Genomic DNA, 18,683 nt, shown 5'->3' with positions numbered 1-18,683 from the left:
AACCACATAAGTTAGGAGATTTAAGGTATTTTGCTTGATGATGCTCGATATAGTTAAGTTATATTTTTACTGTAATTATTTAGTTTATTGTGCAATTTATATAAATATTTAAAATAAAAGAAATAATATAAATGTTTTTGCCGAATAACTTTCCGAACGCTTCCAGCGTTGACAACTCTACTTGCGCCATTTTCCACAGTAGAATACAGCCACACTGTTGGAAATTGATAGAGTTATGTTTCTTGCAAAGCCGATAGGAGGTAAACCACAATTTTGCGCTTATTTATAACAATTTTGTGTAAAGGTTTTGAGCGCGAATTCTGCAAAACAATCGTAAACAATAAATTGAGTTTTAAGAGAGATTATTGTCATAAAAATTATTAAGTCACGTTTATTATAAAAGTGTTAAAAACGTTGTGGAATTCTAAAATTGACAACAAAAGTGAGTTTAGTTCTCGAGATCGACAAATCGTTTCGTTCCTATGTCATTACTTTTCCGCCTCATTCCGTATCTTGGGCTGTTTCTGTTGAAAGTCGTATTATATCGTGCAATCAGTAAAATTCGTTTGAAGCAAAAGTAATAAGCTATTTATTACGTGGAATATATTTGATTTAAGTTTTCGCTAATTGAAAGGTTTGTGCATATGTGTATAATAAAAATGTCGCCGGTAATAAAGGTCTATTTCACCTGTGAGGGGGACGGTTTGGCAGTTAATGTGGTATTTATACAAGTATTTGCTCCCACTGTGCGTGCTGTACTTTCAGGGTAGCCACACTGTGCATACACCTCGATACCATTGGGTCCGTCTACGAATTGTGTTAGTTTATGAAAATTACTGTGACTATTGTTTAAAATAAATCGCTTTTTATAATGTAAACAAGTTTTCTCTTTGATGAGCTTAAATCAAATATCGACTCTACTAAATTCATCCAAACATCATATATTTATGTATGTAATGTGTTGTATTGTAACGGCGGGAAAACATTTACTATACAGCAATTACGTGAATAATTTAATATATTTGTTAATTGTTCGTCGTGAATTTTCATCATTTCATATTTCATTTATAATCATTTTAATGTATATATATATTATTCATTTCTATTTATAACTAAACTTTTGTTTTTTAGTTAATGTTTAAGACTTGCTTACAATTTAAATATCAATCAACCGTGTTCCAATGGAGGAAATCTCAAGTTTAGACTCGTTTCACACTGATGCTGAGTCTAGTGCTCGACCCGAGTCCGAACCACCGAAATTAGATGAAGACACTTCACAAGCCTCAATCGACAAAGTCGTGGAAGGTGACGTCACGAAAGATACTGAAGAAGGAAATAACGACGAGGATTTCGAACAAATTTCGGAAGGATCATTTGACGTCGATGAAAACTCAAATGGAACTTCTTCAGGTGTACCTAAAGATGAAGGCAGTAGCACACAGGAGAAGTTGGCTAGTGGCCCATACGATGGTGATGAGGGTGGTGGTGTTGAAGGTGAAATTGTCAATGAAGAAGAAAATAAAGAACCTGAGACAGTAGACAATAAAACCCAGGAGTCCACAGATTTTGAAGAAGTGGACGCGAACGTATCTGGTGGAGGTCATAATGCAGCCACCGATGAATCAGATATGTTGGGCGAGTCGGACATGACTTTGCCAACAGCAACAGAAAAGTTGGATGTTTCTGTGGAACCAATTGACAAGACGGTTGAAACGAAGGATGCGGATAATCAAGCTGATAATGGAGCAATGAGTGAACCTGCGGTCGATTTGCAAACGACAGATGGAGATGTGGATATGCCATCAATCACTAACTCACCTGAAGAAAATATAACAACAAATGCTGCTATTGAAGATGAAAATGAAAAAAAGGGTACTGATAAATCAGTTGATGAAGAAAGTCATGATATTACTGTTGAACAGCAAGATGTTAGCATGGAAGCCATTGAAGCCTTGGAAGACGATGCGCCTTGCAATGACAATAGTAAACCTGAGAGTGATGTTAACGAAAAAGGAACGGATATAGATGTAGCAGCACAAGAAGAAGAAAACAGTAAAAATGAAGACGGCGATATTACTGATGTAGTTGGTGATGATAGCAAGCAACTCGATGCTACTGAAGAGAATACCGATGACACAAATAAAATCACGGAAATAGTTACAAGTGAAGAACCTGAACTTGAAACTGAACGGGAAGATGGTATGTATACACATTTATGATTTCAAATTAATAATTACTGAGAGTTCGATTTGATTTTAGAACCAGTTGAAAATGTCCAAGAACCAGAAGATTCGGATATTTGTCTTATACCAGATGACCCTGAGTCTGAAGTAACACAAGCAGAAAAAGAACAAGCTATTTTAGCTCGGGAAAATGCCGAAAAAGAGGATGCAGAGGCTGAAAAACAAAGAGATACAGAAGGAGTCACTGTTGATGCCGCTGTAGCTGAAGAAAATTCGGTTTCAGAAAAAAATACCTCAGCTGCCATTGAAGATGACTCCGAATTTAGTGACGCTAGAGGTGAGTGCCGATTTAAAATTATTGATATTTTTAAACTATTGATTATACATCCTATGTTTAGAAGTCAAATTTTGGTTTATAGTTAAACTCTTCAGTATTTGATTAATTCCTTTATTTTATTCCAAATTTACTAAGTTGTTTTCAAATACTATTATTGAGTAATATTTTTGAGTATGGTATAAAATATTATAGAAAAGAATATCCATTTTAGCATATGTACATATGTTTCACTTTAAGCTGTTCACTAGATAGATGTAATTCAATAGTGTAAATTTAAAATATTCTTTTTTTTGGATAGTCGAAGCCAAGGCTCAAGCTGAATCAGCTGGAGCTGAAGCTGAAGCCGCTGATGCTGGTAGTGGCAGCAGCGAAGGTGAGCGCCTAAAATACTATTTACTAAGATAATATTTGTCTTATCATAATTAATGAATGTATACTCTTATAATTACCTATAATAAGGCTTAACATTCTATTAACGTAAGTTAAGTAATAAATATATTTAAATTTTATTTTTTTTTTTTTTAATTTTTAATCGAATTAACTAATTGCAAAAGTAATGTATAATTTATATTTATATAGGAGTGCAGCTAAACGCAGCAGAAGAAATAGCAGAAGCGCCTGATGCAGACGAACCTTTATTAGAGGAAATGCAAACAAATACAACGGAAATGGGGTCTTCACAAAAAATTATTATTGCTTGGATTATATCATCAACACAAAAATGTATACAGTGTGATAACGAAAAAATGTGTGGCTTTCGATTTAAGAATCCCGAAAGCGGTAATTTTGACTATTTGTGTGAACAAAAATGTTGCGATGCCCTTTTATCTGCTCATCCTGGAAAGTATTTCATTCGAAGGAAAAAGTTTCTTATCGAAGAGTTAACTAATGAAGCAAAAGACGTCGATATAATAGATAATGAAATTGATGGGAGTGAACCCAGCGACGCGGGTGCAGACAAATCTGATGTGAAAGATAAAGATGCAAACTGTCACACATGTTTACAATGCAAGGAAGAAAAGTTATGTAAATACTTCTTCCGTCAGGATGACGAGCATCACTATATTTGTAACGATGTTTGCTACAACCTTTTAAATTCTGAGGAGCCAGAAAAATTTAAATTGAAACGACATTCAATCCGTGTGCGTAACATTGGTTCCACATTACCAGCAACGACAACGTCTTCAGCGGGAGTTTCGACTGTTGCTTCCAGTACGACTGCTGTGACAAAGACAAAAGGTCCGCGAGATACGGGAGTAGTAGCTCGGACCTCTGCTGAAGCGGAGGCAGCACGATTAGAACGAAATGCCAGTTTTATGCGTCGTTGTGCTGAATGTTTCAATGAAGTAACGTTAGGTGACAAAAATTTACTTTGGGAAACAATGGATTTCTGCAATGAAATTTGTCTCGGCAAGTACCAACGCACAATCGGTGCTAATTGTCAAACATGTCATGGAGAAGTACCACATCCTGCCCTAGGCAAATATTGTGTACGATTTGGTTTTGACATTCGTCAATTCTGCTGTGCAGCTTGTCTTAATGAGTTTAAAAAAGGATTAAAAACATGTTCGTGTTGTCAAAAGGACATTTCTTCCGGCAGTGAGGGCTTTCTTGCACCAGTGGGTGACAAGGAACAATTTAAAGATTTTTGTTCACAAGCCTGTATGCGTCGTTATGATAGTATGTGCAATCCCAAAAAGAAACTTCGTAACGATACTTGTGCTGTGTGTAATAATGATAAACCAGTGCGTGTCGAAATTATGCTGGATGGTAAAGAACATAATTTCTGTTCAAATCCATGCTTTTCAGCTTTCAAATTCGTAAGCAATATAGTCGCCGATCAGTGTGCTATGTGTTCCAAGTATTTTGAACGCAAGGGCTCGGAGTCATATACAATTTATACAGAAAGACGAACTAAAGTGTTTTGTACACGTGTCTGTCTTAATGTGTATATAATTGTTAATCGGCGTATTGTCTCATGTCAATGGTGCAAAGTAAAGAAATATAATTTCGATATGATCTACAAACAACAAGATGCACAAGAAATTCTAATGTGTTCTCTAAATTGTTTAACTTTGTACGGTGTATCTATTAACGCTTTTTCCCGCACTGTTGCCAATTGTGACAATTGCAACACTTCCGCTACACCACAATACCACCTCACAATGTCGGATGCTTCGATGCGTAATTTTTGCACATATCAGTGTGTTATGCAGTTTCAGAGTCAATTTGCAAGAGCACCGCTTACTTTGGAAAATGATTCACCATCGACCCAACAGACCACTACTGTGACACAAAGCGGATCTAACAAAAACAATGTACCTTTTCCCACTGGATTGCCTAAGAGGGTAAAACTAAAGATGCCGCAACAAACCAAACCGCAAATACAGGTAAAAATAATAATTTCATTAACAGCTTATATTTTTAGATCAAAACGTCTCGGAATATTATTTATATATGTATATATATTTTTTTGTAATTTGAACTATCTAAAATGTACATATATACTATAAATATAAAATTAATATAATTATTTGATAGATTATTTAATTATATTGCGCTTTGTTTGGCAACTTTTATTTACGATTTATCTAACGTAGTAGATTGAATATAAAAATATTGTCATCCCTCTCTAGCAAAGAGTTTGTGCAAGTATCGTTATATTTGCTGTTTGAAAAAACCTAACCTCGATTTATTTTTCAGTTAAGAGAGTAACAGTTTTGGATTTAAAATTAACTCCGTATAATTTGTTGCAGATCAAACTTCCTGCAAAAACAACACCTGTAGGTAAAAAGGGGCCTACAATGCCAGTTATATCAACGGTATCTTCTCTAGCAAGTGGTGAGACCGAAACAATGATTGGTAACGTAACTGTACGGCGAGGCAGAGGTAGAGGTCGAAAATTAGATTCGCCACCACCTGTGCCACAAATAACCACACCTCCTATGATTGTACCCTCTAGAGGACGACCAAGAAAACAAATAGATTACACTGCGTCTCCTTCTCCACCACCAATAGATCTGCCAACGTCAAATGCTAAATCAATAGGAAAGCGAGGGCAGAGTAATTCGGTATCTGGCCATATGGAAAAAGGTGTTGGGGAAACGAGAATTATTGCTGTGCCTCCATATCCACCTGCTGTTCGAAATGTGCAGACCAGTTGTAAACCACAAACGGTAACAGTCGGATTTCAAACTACGCCGAACACTACGAATACAGCTACACAAACTGGTAAGGACTACTCCAACAAGGTGCTAATACCAATACCTGTGCCGATTTATGTGCCACAACCTATGTACATGTATTCGGCACCGTTCCCGGTACCAGTACCAATACCATTGCCAATACCCGTACCAATATTTATACCAACTACACGAAATTCGGCTCAGGGCATTCTTAAGGAAATCAAAAAAATCCAAGACAAAATGCCTGCCGATCCATTTGAAGCTGAATTGCTTATGATGGCTGAAATGGTAGCCGAAGAAAAACACGAATCTGATTCGGATTCAGAAGATGAAGTGAAAACTGAACCGAGCTTGGTTCCGTTACAATACAATAATGATGTACAACCTGTTGAAGTGACTAACAATTCATATGGTGAAGAAGTGCTACAGATGGCATTAAAAATGGCAACTGGTGAGTACGGTCAGCCTGCTGTTGATCTTGAATCGGCCATGACTGCTAGTGAGATAACGAATCCACCACCAGGTATGGTGGGACACGATGATTCTATGAGCCACATGAGTGCTCACCATATGCAACAGCAACCTCACCATATAATGGAAACACAACGGTTTGTTAATTTAGATGATATATTTATGCAATATTAAAATAAAGTTTTGTTATATTAGCGGACGTGGACGTAAACGCGGTGGTTTAACGTCGCCAGTATCACCTCGAAGTAATAACCGTTCACCTGTGAAACGTTCTAGACTGGATATAGAACCATCTCAACCTCCACCGCAACCCATTCAACCTGCAGAAAAACCCGACGCCAACATGTGTTTGAAGTATACTTTTGGTGTGAACGCGTGGAAGCAATGGGTAATGACAAAGAATGCCGACATCGAAAAAAGTACGACCAGGCGTCGACCATTCAAAACAGAACTTTTGCAAATGACCGCAGACGAATTAAACTATTCTCTATGTTTGTTTGTAAAGGAGGTGCGTAAGCCAAACGGCACTGAATATGCTCCAGATACTATATATTACTTGGTTTTAGGTAAGCTAAATTCTATTTTATACATTTAAATAATCATACGTCTATCGTAAGTAAGTGTGTGCCCCACTTTTTTGAATAAATAATTTAAAAATTTTGTAGTTATTAATAAATGTATATTAAAAAAATAGATTAAACAATTTTTTACAAACTAAAATATTGCGCAACCTTTAAAGAAATTTTAATAGCAAATGCTGTGTTCATATGCTTTGTTAGGCATCCAGCAATATCTGTATGAAAATGGCAGAATTGATAACATTTTCACGGATCCATACTATGAACGTTTCACCGACTGTTTGGATGAAGTGGCCCGTAAATTTTCAGTCCTCTACAATGATTCACGTAAGACGATTTTTTTAATATAACAATATAAAAAAATCATTTATAAATCTTTTTCTTAATTAAAAATTATGATTGCGATTACAGAGTACATTGTGACCCGAGTTGAAGAGGAACATTTATGGGAGTGTAAACAGCTTGGCGCTCATTCACCACATGTCCTGCTCAGTACACTTATGTTTTTTAATACGAAACACTTCAATTTAACGGTTTGTAACATCAAACAAATCTAATGCTGTCAGTGAGGTTCAATTGTAATTTGAAATCTTTAAATTTTTAAATTTATAGACTGTAGAAGAGCATATGCAACTATCGTTCTCTCACATAATGAAACATTGGAAACGCTCAGCCCAAAATGCTAAAATGCCAGGTACCAGAAATGTACTTCTACGTTTCTATCCGCCACAAGCTGGTCTTGGTAAGTTTTCTTTTAAAATAAAAACAATAATATTTAATTAAAATCTGCACTAATTTTTGCAGATGCTAACCCTCGTAAGAAAAAGGTTTATGAACAGCAAGAGAACGAAGAAAATCCTTTGCGCTGCCCAGTCCGTCTCTATGAGTTTTACCTCTCGAAATGGTAAGTCACTAATAAAATTCATAAACTAAAATAAATCTACTAATCATTTACAACGATTTTGTAGTCCTGAAAGCGTAAAAACACGCAATGATGTATTTTATTTACAACCTGAACGCTCTTGCGTACCCGATTCACCGGTTTGGTATTCCACTCAAGCGCTTAGTCAGGAGTCATTACAAAAGATGCTGCATCGTGTCAAGATGGTTAAGGAGATCAATATTGCACTGCTGACGAGTTAATACGATGTAGTTTTGCCAAGCAGCAGCTGCACACATAGCACCAACACACCAATCTCTAATAGTCACAACCGCAGCCATACAAACCAACAACAGCATTCAGCGTTGCAGACGGCCATTAATGCATTGCGTTGTTTATTTCCGCCTTTAGGATAAAAACAGCAGGCGCAGCTTGACTAAAGTTCTTATTTACTAGAACAGACATGTGGAACAGCGTTTTTCTATACTGTATGCATTCAGTCAGCTTCAGGCAATTAAATAAGGAAACGATAATTGGGTACATATTTACTATAACTGATAAAATATTTTTAATTTATTATACATATGTACAATGTACTAATATCAAAGTAAAAATAGTGAGATAATAATTTTCTGAATATTATACATACATACATATATGGAATCGATTAAAAAATATTAAAGATACACACATAATTACTTAGTGTTTGTACGAATACGAACTATTTTTTTATTTGTATGGTAATGTGTTGTTTAGATTTAGTTAAGCCATCTGCACAAATCAAAGGTGAGGAAAGGCACCAAAAATTTGTTTTGAGAATTTGTAACTACAAGTTGAACATTGAATAAATTTGGCATCATGTAACATAAGTTATAGAAATTAATTTGTGTAGTAGCACTTATTTTTTTCAATTTATTTAGTAGACACAAATTATAAAAAAAGTGTGGCTACTCAAATCGCAAAATATAGAAATCTCGAAAGTGTACACCAGTAATGCGTCACACTCAAGATATTCGTGAACATACAGTGTTATCAGTAAATTTGGATAAATAGTTAAGACATACAAAATTTAAAAACCCTACTCCCCCTAAAGAACAGTTATACAAATATATAACATAGAGCTGTTTTATCCCTATTTCTAAAATAAGTAGCAACACTCTTTAATTTTATAATTAAAAAAAAATATCTATTGTACTTGCTGTAATCTTTTGTATGGGGGTTTAGTGTGAGTTTTGTATTTTTAAGAATTTTACAAACTTTGTGCTAAAAAGCTAACCGATAATAATTTCAATTCTCATTTGATTTATATGATTTTACCACATTCAAATGAAAAGGTTTATCATTAATACGTTGATAAAATAAGATTCTGGATTTTATTATTAGGTTGTAGGCTTATTTTTAAAATTGAACTTTGTTATTATTATTATGATCAAGTAAATAAAGTCACAGACGAAATTGAAATGCCACATGTATAAATGTATATGTATATATTTGCTCGATATTTAATTTGTTAACGTATTTTTCATTTATATTTGGCCTGTATTTGCATGGCGAATATTTGGTTACTAAAGCTTTTTCCAAAAATAAAATCCGAAAGGCAGCAAATTTATATTATCTGCATTTTGAAATTTCAACTTTATACACTAACAAAAACTGCAAATACTTTGAATTAAAAGTGTAGAATTTAAGGAATATTAAAAACGGGATTTTGTTATCAATAGTATATAAAATATTTAACAAATTTTGCTGTTTATCAATAAACCACAGCATAGACATTGTAATTCAAAGTGAACCATTGATTTATTCAACACATGATTTTTTGCGACTTTGAGTACAGTATATGTCATTTTGTGTATTCGATAACTTTTGTAATTGAATATGTTCAAACTCATTGTTGCTCTTGCAATCACTATAATTAAGCCATATTTTATTTTTTTTCCATTTGGAGCTATTTTAAACAGAGTTTGTCTATTCAACACATTTGCAAATATTATATAACACAATTTTTGTTATCACAAAAAAACGAACAGACACCGATGGACACAAAATAGAACACTTGAGAATTTAAAAAGCACATACATATATTTTTATATAGTTAATAATAACCGTCTATAATGAAAAACAATGTATAAAAATAACAACCACACAACGAAATAACGTTGTTGTCCCTACTAAGTACAGTTAGTAATATACATATGTGTTTTGTGACTAATAAATAACTAAATGCAATAAAAAAATTAAGCGAAAATATATCTGTAATGAAATATTTTAAATCAACAACAATATGAATGCAGTATTTTAACAATTGTAATAATTTCAATAAGAAGAAGAATTTCATTTTGTTGCTGATAAATACATTAAACAAGATAAGGCAAGTAAATGGCGTTTGTATTCGAAGAGTAAATTCAAGAATGCAGGTGTTTTCCTTATTTTTTGTTTTTAATTAGATCCATAAGCTATATCTGTAAATTTTAAAGGATACAATTAAAATAAAAATTAATTACCAATCATAATATAGTTCTGACGAATGGGAATATCTACTGGTTTAAGGGAGAGGTAGGGTGGGTTTCAATTTTTTAACCTTAATGAATTCATGTATAAATAAGTTCAAAATTACTGCACCAATTGTTTTACAATAATAAATTACACAACTTTTTCGTAAAAATTCGCTTTTTTTTCCTATAAAGTGTTCCCAAAGATGGGAAAATTCCTAAAAATATGTTTGCCCTTAAAGAGCTATTGATATACATACTCAGTGAAGGAGGGGAGCGGGTTTTAAGATCGGGAACAATTCCTCCCGAGCCCGAGGTTCTCAGGGAGGTCCGGTGTTTGTAACAATGTTTTAAGGACTTTTTTGACCCAGAAACTCACGCAATCATTCTTGGGCCCCCAATTTTCTTTCCACGGCCCTGGAAATATGTATGTACTTCTGAAATCGCTTTCGATTCTAGATACAGAGTAATTATAAATTGTTATACACACGTACGTATGTACATATGCTGTATTTTATATAAAAAGATTACAATATGCACAATTGAGAGGTCAACCTCGAGCATTTCAAAACTATGTCCAAAAGAAACAATATTTGTTAGAGCCTTGAATTTGATATTTTTATTTTGTAATAATGTAAATTAGATAATACAATAACTATTTTCAGCTTTGTTAAACTTTATAATAATACAAAGCTATTACGGTTTTATATGTAAAAGTAAATGTGTTTTCTCATCAACACTATTTTTCCTGCTACTTTTCTAATCTATAACGAATTCTATGTAAATATTTGTTTGCTTTGCTGTTATCAATGTACTGTTTGCCATATATCAGGTATTCTACCAGAGCACAAAAAAGTATGCATATACATATATATGTGTATATATACATGTGCTTAACTCTTTTTATTTGATGCAATTATGTTTGGCAAAGAGATTATCAAGCTTTCAAACTGCAATTTCTGCTCAAATCAACGGTGCATATAAATCCTTATTTAAATTGTGTGCTTGGGAAATATGTCGAACTTAATACAATATATAAGCGCAAATAATATGAATATGAATGCTTATGTACCTATGCCTTGCTGATACAGAATTAATAACAACTGTAAATTAAAAAATTTTGTCTTTTGGCATGAACAATTGCTCAAAAATTACAGAAAGCAAATGTGTGGTAGCATTAAAAGTAGCAAATAACATTACTGTCTTGTGGTAATGGTTTTTACCACTCCGCGTCTCCATTGGACTTTTGGAATACATAATCTTTCCCACCTATATTCATAATACCATCCTTGAGGTAAAACTTCCATTTGTTACGTGAACGTGTGATCTGTAAAAGCAAATAAAAAATACACATAGAGTTCTCATGATTGCCACCATAAATGCTAATTAGATCAAAAACGTACCTTATCGTACTGACAAACAATAACGTTATCCGTTTCGAATACATCGCTGGCATCCTCGTCCGTCACATCATCATCACTGTTGAGCGGTTCTTCTTCGGCGCCACCGTCGTTTTCCGCGTCTTCGTCATCGTCTTTATCTAAATCATCGTCATCATCATTGTCCATGTTATCATCGCTTTCTTCACTTTCGTCTTCGTCTGAAGTGTCTACAGCGCCATCAAGTTGCTTTGAAGCATTGAAACTTTCTGAAATTTTTCAAAACCACGTTATTAACAACTACATACATATATGTATGTATAGAAATATAAGTACTACAAGGCGATCAATTACTTTTGAAATGAGCTTTGTTAAAATAGTCACAACCAATACTTACTCTGCATGTTGCTATTAATGAGCGCCGCATTCACGTGCTGCTGCAACACTGAGGAGGCCAGCGTTGTTGGCAACGACATTATAGACGAAATTAAATGCGCGGTCAAAATTTGTGTTAGCTGATTATCTTGAAGCGCCGATGCTGGAACATGTATGGTGAGCACGCGAGATTCTGTGTTCATGGAGCCAGTTTGAGCGGGTAATGTTATCTGGATTGCAAATACGAACATTCAAACGTGCTAAATGCTTTTTTTTTGTTGATAAAAGTAGTATTACTCACGTTTACAGGCATAATGCGATTCGGATCAAGTGTGGCTACAATCGGTATGGTTGAATTTGTTGATTGTGGCTGTGACCCACCTACACCACCGCCTATTCCTGATGAAGAAGCTACTGGTGCTGCACCTGTTTGCGCGCTGCCAATCACATTCGATTTCTGTAAGCTGTTGCCCAATCCGCCGCTTAGTGTCGACACTGACTTTCCCAACTCCTGTTTAAGACCTCCATTCATTGCGGCCGAGTTGTTGGCTGCAGCTGATGTGGTCGGACCACCGATAGTACCAGCTCCATTTACCACGTTCGACTGTAGCTGTGCAATGCTTGGTTTTATATCGTTGGTTGCATTATTACTGCTGTTTTGTTGAGCTGCAGCTGCAGCGGCAGCCGCTGCTGCTTTCTTAGCTTTGGCGGTGGCAGCCTATAAGCATTGTTTGGAATAATTATGTTTTTAGTTTACTAACGAAACGTACATACCTACTACTATAAATAAGTGTGAGACAATTGATATAGGGACTGTTAGAAGGAAATTTAGAATTTTGAAATAAACTATAGATATGTAATAAAACTAAAAATATTTATGTATTAAAAATTTACCAAATGGTTAGCCGAAATCGGGGATGTTATAAAAAATGTGGATATTGATTATATAAAAATGTTTACATATGTATTACTCATATATACAACAACAAGTTGAGTGGCTCAATTACCTTTGATGGCTACGTGAGTAAAAGTTCCATCAATGGATCATATTTGGTAGATTCCAAGAAGTGTTGCGAATGTGTTTTTGGTGTCGTAATAATATTGTGTTGCATTAGTTTCGTAGAAATAAGTATGTTAACGTAAAATGCACAGCCGAACACATACAAACATAGGTTGACGAATTCATGGAGGAATATTCAAATTGTAAAGTATTTAAATGGTCAATATTTGGCGAAGTGAATTTTGTTTGTTACACAAATTCCAGTTGTATAATATATGTGTAAATGTGATATTTTATTTATTTTGTTTCAGTAGAAATAACGAAGAGTAAATTGGGGAGAAAGAGGTGTTATTATATCATTTAATCAATTATATATTCTTTTAAAATATCTAAAATCAGAGTTATCTAGAGTTCTTAGTTCATAACAAGGCATATAACAAAAGACCTGTTTTTCTATTACTGACATTAAGGAAAAAAATTTGACCTGTATAATATAAACTATAAACAATAATAATTATTATATGAATTTAGGACAATTTATTATTTTTATCCTACTCTTTAACATAAAATATTAATTGTCGATTGCAAAATATTTATACGAATATGGGTAACAAAAAATGTTCACGGTTTTTCTTAATTAATTCGATAACCTGAATTAATATTAATAATAAAGCTACTTGAATTGAACAAATACGTTTATTTAATAAATAAAAAAGTCAACCACCCTACCTTCGGATTATTGGCTACAATTGGTGGCGGTTGTGGCTCTGGAGGTTCCGGATTTATTTCCACAGCTTTGCTTGCCATTAGTTTTGCCCGCCAATTTTGTTTCATCTCTTGTAAAACCTGTTCGTCGACACCCTCATCCAGAAAAGCGTCGCGCACATTCGCAATTACATCTTCGATAACAGCATAGTAAACTTTTAGCTAAAAAAAAAGGATACACAGAATTAAAAAAAAAAAATTATTATTTCTTAATACTTCAATGGATAAAACTGATTGTAGTAAGTAACTTATACCGTAAAATTATATAGCCAAGTTTACATACGTGCATTTACATATGTATGTATCCCAAACTGAACCTCAACATAAAAGTGAAAGTGGTTTTAAAGTAAGTTAAGTTTGTTGTTCCCGCTTGAGCTGATACAATTACAGAAGCACTTCATTTTACTTGTAATGCACATTTGTTCGAGGAGTGGCAAATGTACATCCCACATATACATACATATATGCAATCAAAATATTGAACGATTGTTGCAAAACTTAAATATCTTTAAAGTACTTAACAGAAAGTCTAACATTCTCTCTAAAATATGCAATCACATATTACTTCAAATTTAGTATTACTCCTACAATCGGCAAGGGATACAAACACTATTAAGAAAATTGCTAATATAATTTTTCAAAGATGAGCCCGCTTGGTACTTCTTAGTAATTAAATATACCTGGCCTCTGATATCTAAATAAGGTTTCGTTACTTTCAGTATTCTTTGTAAACACAAAACAGCTGATTTATTTTTAGTGTTATCTTGTTTCATAGCAAGGCTAATCATTCAAAGTGCTTTGATATATTCGCATCCAATGATACAAAATTTCTAAGTAGATTTCCTTGTTCTCACTTAAAAGTTTAACCCTTATTATCAACAACTCAGAAATAAATGAGTTATTTACATATGTGTAGCAAAAATAATATGGTTGACATATGTGGTGTATGGGAATAAATGGTTTAATATGAAATATGCTAAGACTCCACCTCTCAGATTTGGCAGAAAATCTTAACTGCACATTTTCATCATACTTACCACAGAAGTCTGGCATAATGTCAAAGCGACCTTCTTTTCCGCCAGTTTGAGGCCGTTGTCTGCTCACAGAACTAACAAAATAAGAATAGTCCAAAACTTTGAAATAGGTCTTTTTACAACAGCAATGATTTGAATATGTAAATAAGTTCAATAAAATAGCGGCGTCAATGTTAGATATGTATGTAGCAAGACGAAAGGTATAACGCAAAACATACGGCGGTGGAGGGGCAAGACCGGATCGTCACGAGTGCACAAAATACTAGATTGCAAGGAAAACTTATGTGGTTGAAGTATCACTATTCTTGCGGCACGTGTAATATTCTTTAACTGATGCTATAAATAGTCACAAATTCATGCAACCTAAGTAAATACTTAATTTTACTAAGAAATGCAACATCAAAGAACGTAAAATTTTTAACGTCTGTTCACATAAAATAGCACTTTTCGAATGGCTCGTCGAAAGTCGTGCTAAGAAATTCCCACGATTGTCGCGAATACTGCCTGTTTCGACAGTTTCCACCTTTCTAGTAGTCTATCTATCCCGTTTACACTCACGTAAGCACCGCAAGGCCTTTGACACGTGTGCAGTTGTGTATTCTACCTTTTGTAGTCGCTGACAAAACAAAGTTTTTACATGTCCTTTACCCCACAATAGAACAGTGTTTACAAGTATGAAAGCATATTATCCTAGCACATGGCTTTTCCATTCTTATTCCATCCGGCATGGGGAAAAATCACCTGAAAAGGCTTCGCAAAGCACAACACGAAGCGAAATCTGTTTGTGAAATGACGGTCTTTATATACTTTCATCAAGATTTAATGAACACACACAGATGTAGCACACATGTACACTCATATGTGTAAATAGGCATCATGTAGTCGATGTCTTTCTGTAAAAGAATAACTCTGATCAATGCAAACTTTTGTAGCATCTATTTGTTGAATCAACACGTCTTTGTTGGGTGTCAGTCACTTATGTTATATATTTTTTTTAATGTACAATATTTAAAGGAATTTCTTGAATTTCGACGAGCAAGTCACCAACACATGAATAAAACGCGTTGCCAACTTGGGTTAAGAATGAAAATGAAGTACCATATCTTTCAATGGTTACCAAGCTTAAATACATTTTTCTTCTTCTGTGTAATTTTATTATTATAACATAACATGGAATGATATCTGAAATGATATATTGATTTTTTTGATTTAATAATATCTGACCAACCTTAAGGGAAGACGTATTAATTAATTTTTCAGGAGCAAAAAACAACAAAACTGCATCTTTTACAATGACATTTTGTAATAGAAGGATATAACATCTGATTTGTTTTGACATTTAATATTGGGTTACTGAACCAGAGAATATAAAGATATATGTATATCTCTGACTGAACAACCATAATCAATAGACCGGAGTAAAATTGTATTGAAATCTCATTTAAGAATTAAAATTTATTAAAAATGAATATAACAAACCGTGTATTTACTACCAGTTGGAGGAAAGGAAACAGTTTTATCAGAATCGGTATATAAAATTTATCAACATATGAGTGAATGACGATTTAATTTATTTTTGCTACTCACTTGTTATGCAGTCACATTTTCAACAAAACCTCAGGCAAATGAAATACCACCTTATATTCAAAAACAAAGTCAACCAAACTCCACAGGGTCTATTGAAGGGCGAAAATCTGTTATTCCACAAAATTATCGTTTTATCTATCCGGAATTTTTACCGGATCCCAAAGTCGAATGGCGTAATCCAGTGCGTGAGAAACTTGAGCGCATGGACATGCTAGACCGTCGCATTAAAATTGATATCCCGGAATTCTATGTCGGTTCAATATTAGCTGTAACAAGCTCCGATCCACATGCAGCTGGAAAAATCAGTCGTTTCGTAGGTAAGTGCAAAATATGTGAGCTGTTGTTAATGTAGCGACTACTGCTGTCTAACGGAATGTACCACATTTAATTTTCCAGGTATTTGTATTCATCGCGATCGTTGTGGTCTTCGGGCTCGTTTCATATTACGCAACGTTATTGATCATCAAGGTATTGAAGTACGTTACGAGCTGTACGATCCAACTATACATAAAATTGAAGTGCTTCGTCTGGAAAAACGTTTGGATGACCATCTGCTATACTTACGGGACGCACTGCCAGAATATAGCACTGTTGATATAAATATGGAACCGGAGAATTTAGATGATAGTGCTGAAGTGCCAATTAATGATATTAAAGTAATATTGCGTCCACGACCATGGTTGGAGCGGTGGGAACGGCAGAACCTACAGGGAGTAGCTAATGTGGACCAGTACATAACTGACAAGCAACGCCGACAGGCATTGGCACATGAAAAACCATGGGAGAAATATGATATGATGAAACAATATCGCTCTTCGATCCCCGAGGAAGAACAAAAAGAAATATTTGCAGAAGTACATTCCCAATTGCACAGTTTGGAATTACAACGAAAACGTAACAAGCGTAAACGTTCTTTTGTTAAACCCACTAAATTGGCGTAGATCTAATAAAGATTATTGTTACTTGTTTTTTCTTTCATAATCAATAAACATGTACTTTATGTGAATAATTTAAAACATACATACGAAAGTTAGAATACAGTTCTGTAAATAAAAACTGATTCAGTTTATATTCTGAGAAATATCAATATTACACATCTTTCTATATCTACATAAATATGTAGTAAACTTTCTTATAAGTATATAAATAAACAATTCTATTAATAAAGCATATATAACTTATTGCTTTAAATTTTTAGTAAACACGATATTTGTAAAAATTAATAAATGAAATCGTCACATTCCAGCCAATGATCACAGTCACCAGATAGAAAAGAAATATTATCGGTAAAGGTATTAGAATCAGGCGCGTATTTTTTAAATGTGGTATACCTGAAGGAAATAAATGTTTCAATTGTTTGATTTAATATGTATACAGTGTATTATATATACTTACAGTTGTAGCCTAAAAATGTTATGTATATATAATAACTCAGCGCGCAAAGCCAAAATGTGTTTCCAAGTAAACGCGAAAAAAACCATGGCTGGCTTATAACCCAATCATAGAAGAACAGCTGAACAAAGTGTAGTAGTATTAATGGTGGAAAGAATGCATTTAAATGAACATCAAAAGCATAGCCCCACTCGATATCAGGTTCCAAACTACTGCTGCGCAAGTAACGATTCGTCACTATCCAGAGGAACGAAGCTACAATGATCCCTGCAAAGATGCAATCCACAAACACAACATATAAAATGAATGAAATACTCTGCAAAAAGTTTAGTCCCATTGTCCATGCGAGTACCACAGAGGTCACTGTTAAGAGTATCAAATGTATGAAAAACACAAAAAGAAAATTAAAAAAGTGCAACATGTTTTTTCGGTAATTAGGATCTTACCACAAAGGCAAATTACAAGTAAAACTAAAAAAGCAGGATCATCTCTGGCGAATTGTGATTTAGTCTCTAAACAGATATAATAAATATTTTGATTTTTGTCAATATACTTGCATGAAATGAGTTATAATACACACGTTTTCTGTAGTTAAAATTTCTGTAAACTTTTTGTGGTGATATAAACAAATATATCATTTGCCAAACAGCAAACTCGAAGTCCATTTGGTTAAACTTGAGTAATCGCCGTAGGTATTTGTAACTTTTGCTTGTTGCTGATAGACAATTTCTTGTATGATTTGCAGGCGGCGGTAGTGGCGATTGACCGCGAGATGTTGCATAGGATGGCGCATAACTGGACCCAGCCAGTGATGGTGTGGGTGAAGTAGAATGCTTCATTTTATATGCTCTGAATAAATATATTTATTTTGCATAGTATATCGAGATATAATATTCTGCTATCACTATGTATTTTCACAAATGTTACCAAAAATTACTGAATAAAAACTGACACATCACGTCAAAAACTAATCTGTTGTTTTACTTCTCCTATTATTCGCATGGTAACAGCTGTCAATCATAAGG

At 34.1% G+C, this 18,683-nt stretch overlaps 4 protein-coding genes across 11 annotated transcripts; 2 read left to right on the top strand and 2 right to left on the bottom strand.

The window, feature by feature from the left end:
• The first annotated feature begins 220 nt into the window (after window positions 1–220).
• LOC120766201 (zinc finger MYM-type protein 3) lies at window positions 221–10,147 on the top strand. 5 transcript variants are annotated; one of them, XM_040091564.1, is made up of 12 exons: window positions 221–260; window positions 1,132–2,199; window positions 2,260–2,520; window positions 2,819–2,893; window positions 3,100–4,910; window positions 5,277–6,313; window positions 6,372–6,742; window positions 6,956–7,081; window positions 7,166–7,287; window positions 7,367–7,496; window positions 7,559–7,658; window positions 7,723–10,147. In XM_040091564.1, exons 2-12 carry the CDS (start codon window positions 1,182–1,184, stop codon window positions 7,895–7,897), a joined length of 5,226 nt encoding a protein of 1,741 aa, XP_039947498.1. In that variant the 5' UTR covers window positions 221–260; window positions 1,132–1,181; the 3' UTR covers window positions 7,898–10,147. The 5 variants fall into 5 exon arrangements, with proteins under 5 accessions (XP_039947498.1, XP_039947495.1, XP_039947499.1 ...); XM_040091561.1 differs by lacking the exon at window positions 221–260 and adding an exon at window positions 267–442; XM_040091562.1 differs by lacking the exon at window positions 221–260 and adding an exon at window positions 543–634.
• A 560-nt stretch (window positions 10,148–10,707) lies between these two features.
• LOC120766203 (transcription initiation factor IIA subunit 1) lies at window positions 10,708–15,414 on the bottom strand. Of its 4 annotated transcripts, none has more exons than XM_040091568.1 (8): window positions 14,898–15,414; window positions 14,683–14,753; window positions 13,610–13,807; window positions 12,888–12,896; window positions 12,182–12,598; window positions 11,903–12,110; window positions 11,530–11,774; window positions 10,708–11,453 (listed from the first exon to the last, which is right to left on the bottom strand). In XM_040091568.1, the coding sequence occupies exons 3-8, from the start codon at window positions 13,712–13,714 to the stop codon at window positions 11,346–11,348; spliced, it is 1,092 nt and encodes a 363-aa protein (XP_039947502.1). In that variant the 5' UTR covers window positions 13,715–13,807; window positions 14,683–14,753; window positions 14,898–15,414; the 3' UTR covers window positions 10,708–11,345. The 4 variants fall into 4 exon arrangements, with proteins under 4 accessions (XP_039947502.1, XP_039947503.1, XP_039947501.1 ...); XM_040091569.1 differs by having other exon boundaries at window positions 15,284–15,414; XM_040091567.1 differs by having other exon boundaries at window positions 14,683–15,414.
• Window positions 15,415–16,048: 634 nt separating this feature from the next.
• Window positions 16,049–17,353, top strand: LOC120782842 (39S ribosomal protein L19, mitochondrial). Its single transcript, XM_040115371.1, has 3 exons — window positions 16,049–16,207; window positions 16,278–16,583; window positions 16,663–17,353. Exons 1-3 carry the CDS (start codon window positions 16,144–16,146, stop codon window positions 17,205–17,207), a joined length of 915 nt encoding a protein of 304 aa, XP_039971305.1. The 5' UTR covers window positions 16,049–16,143; the 3' UTR covers window positions 17,208–17,353.
• Window positions 17,289–18,640, bottom strand: LOC120782851 (protein unc-50 homolog). The gene is made up of 4 exons (XM_040115383.1): window positions 18,239–18,640; window positions 18,105–18,170; window positions 17,662–18,021; window positions 17,289–17,597 (listed from the first exon to the last, which is right to left on the bottom strand). Exons 1-4 carry the CDS (start codon window positions 18,495–18,497, stop codon window positions 17,461–17,463), a joined length of 822 nt encoding a protein of 273 aa, XP_039971317.1. The 5' UTR covers window positions 18,498–18,640; the 3' UTR covers window positions 17,289–17,460.
• Between the last annotated feature and the right edge of the window lie 43 nt (window positions 18,641–18,683).

This window comes from Bactrocera tryoni, chromosome 1 (genome assembly GCF_016617805.1).
Source record: "Bactrocera tryoni isolate S06 chromosome 1, CSIRO_BtryS06_freeze2, whole genome shotgun sequence".
NCBI classification, from domain to species: domain Eukaryota; kingdom Metazoa; phylum Arthropoda; class Insecta; order Diptera; family Tephritidae; genus Bactrocera; species Bactrocera tryoni.
The sequence above is the reverse complement of the archived record's forward strand: the minus strand, read 5'-3'. Positions and strand labels throughout refer to the sequence as shown.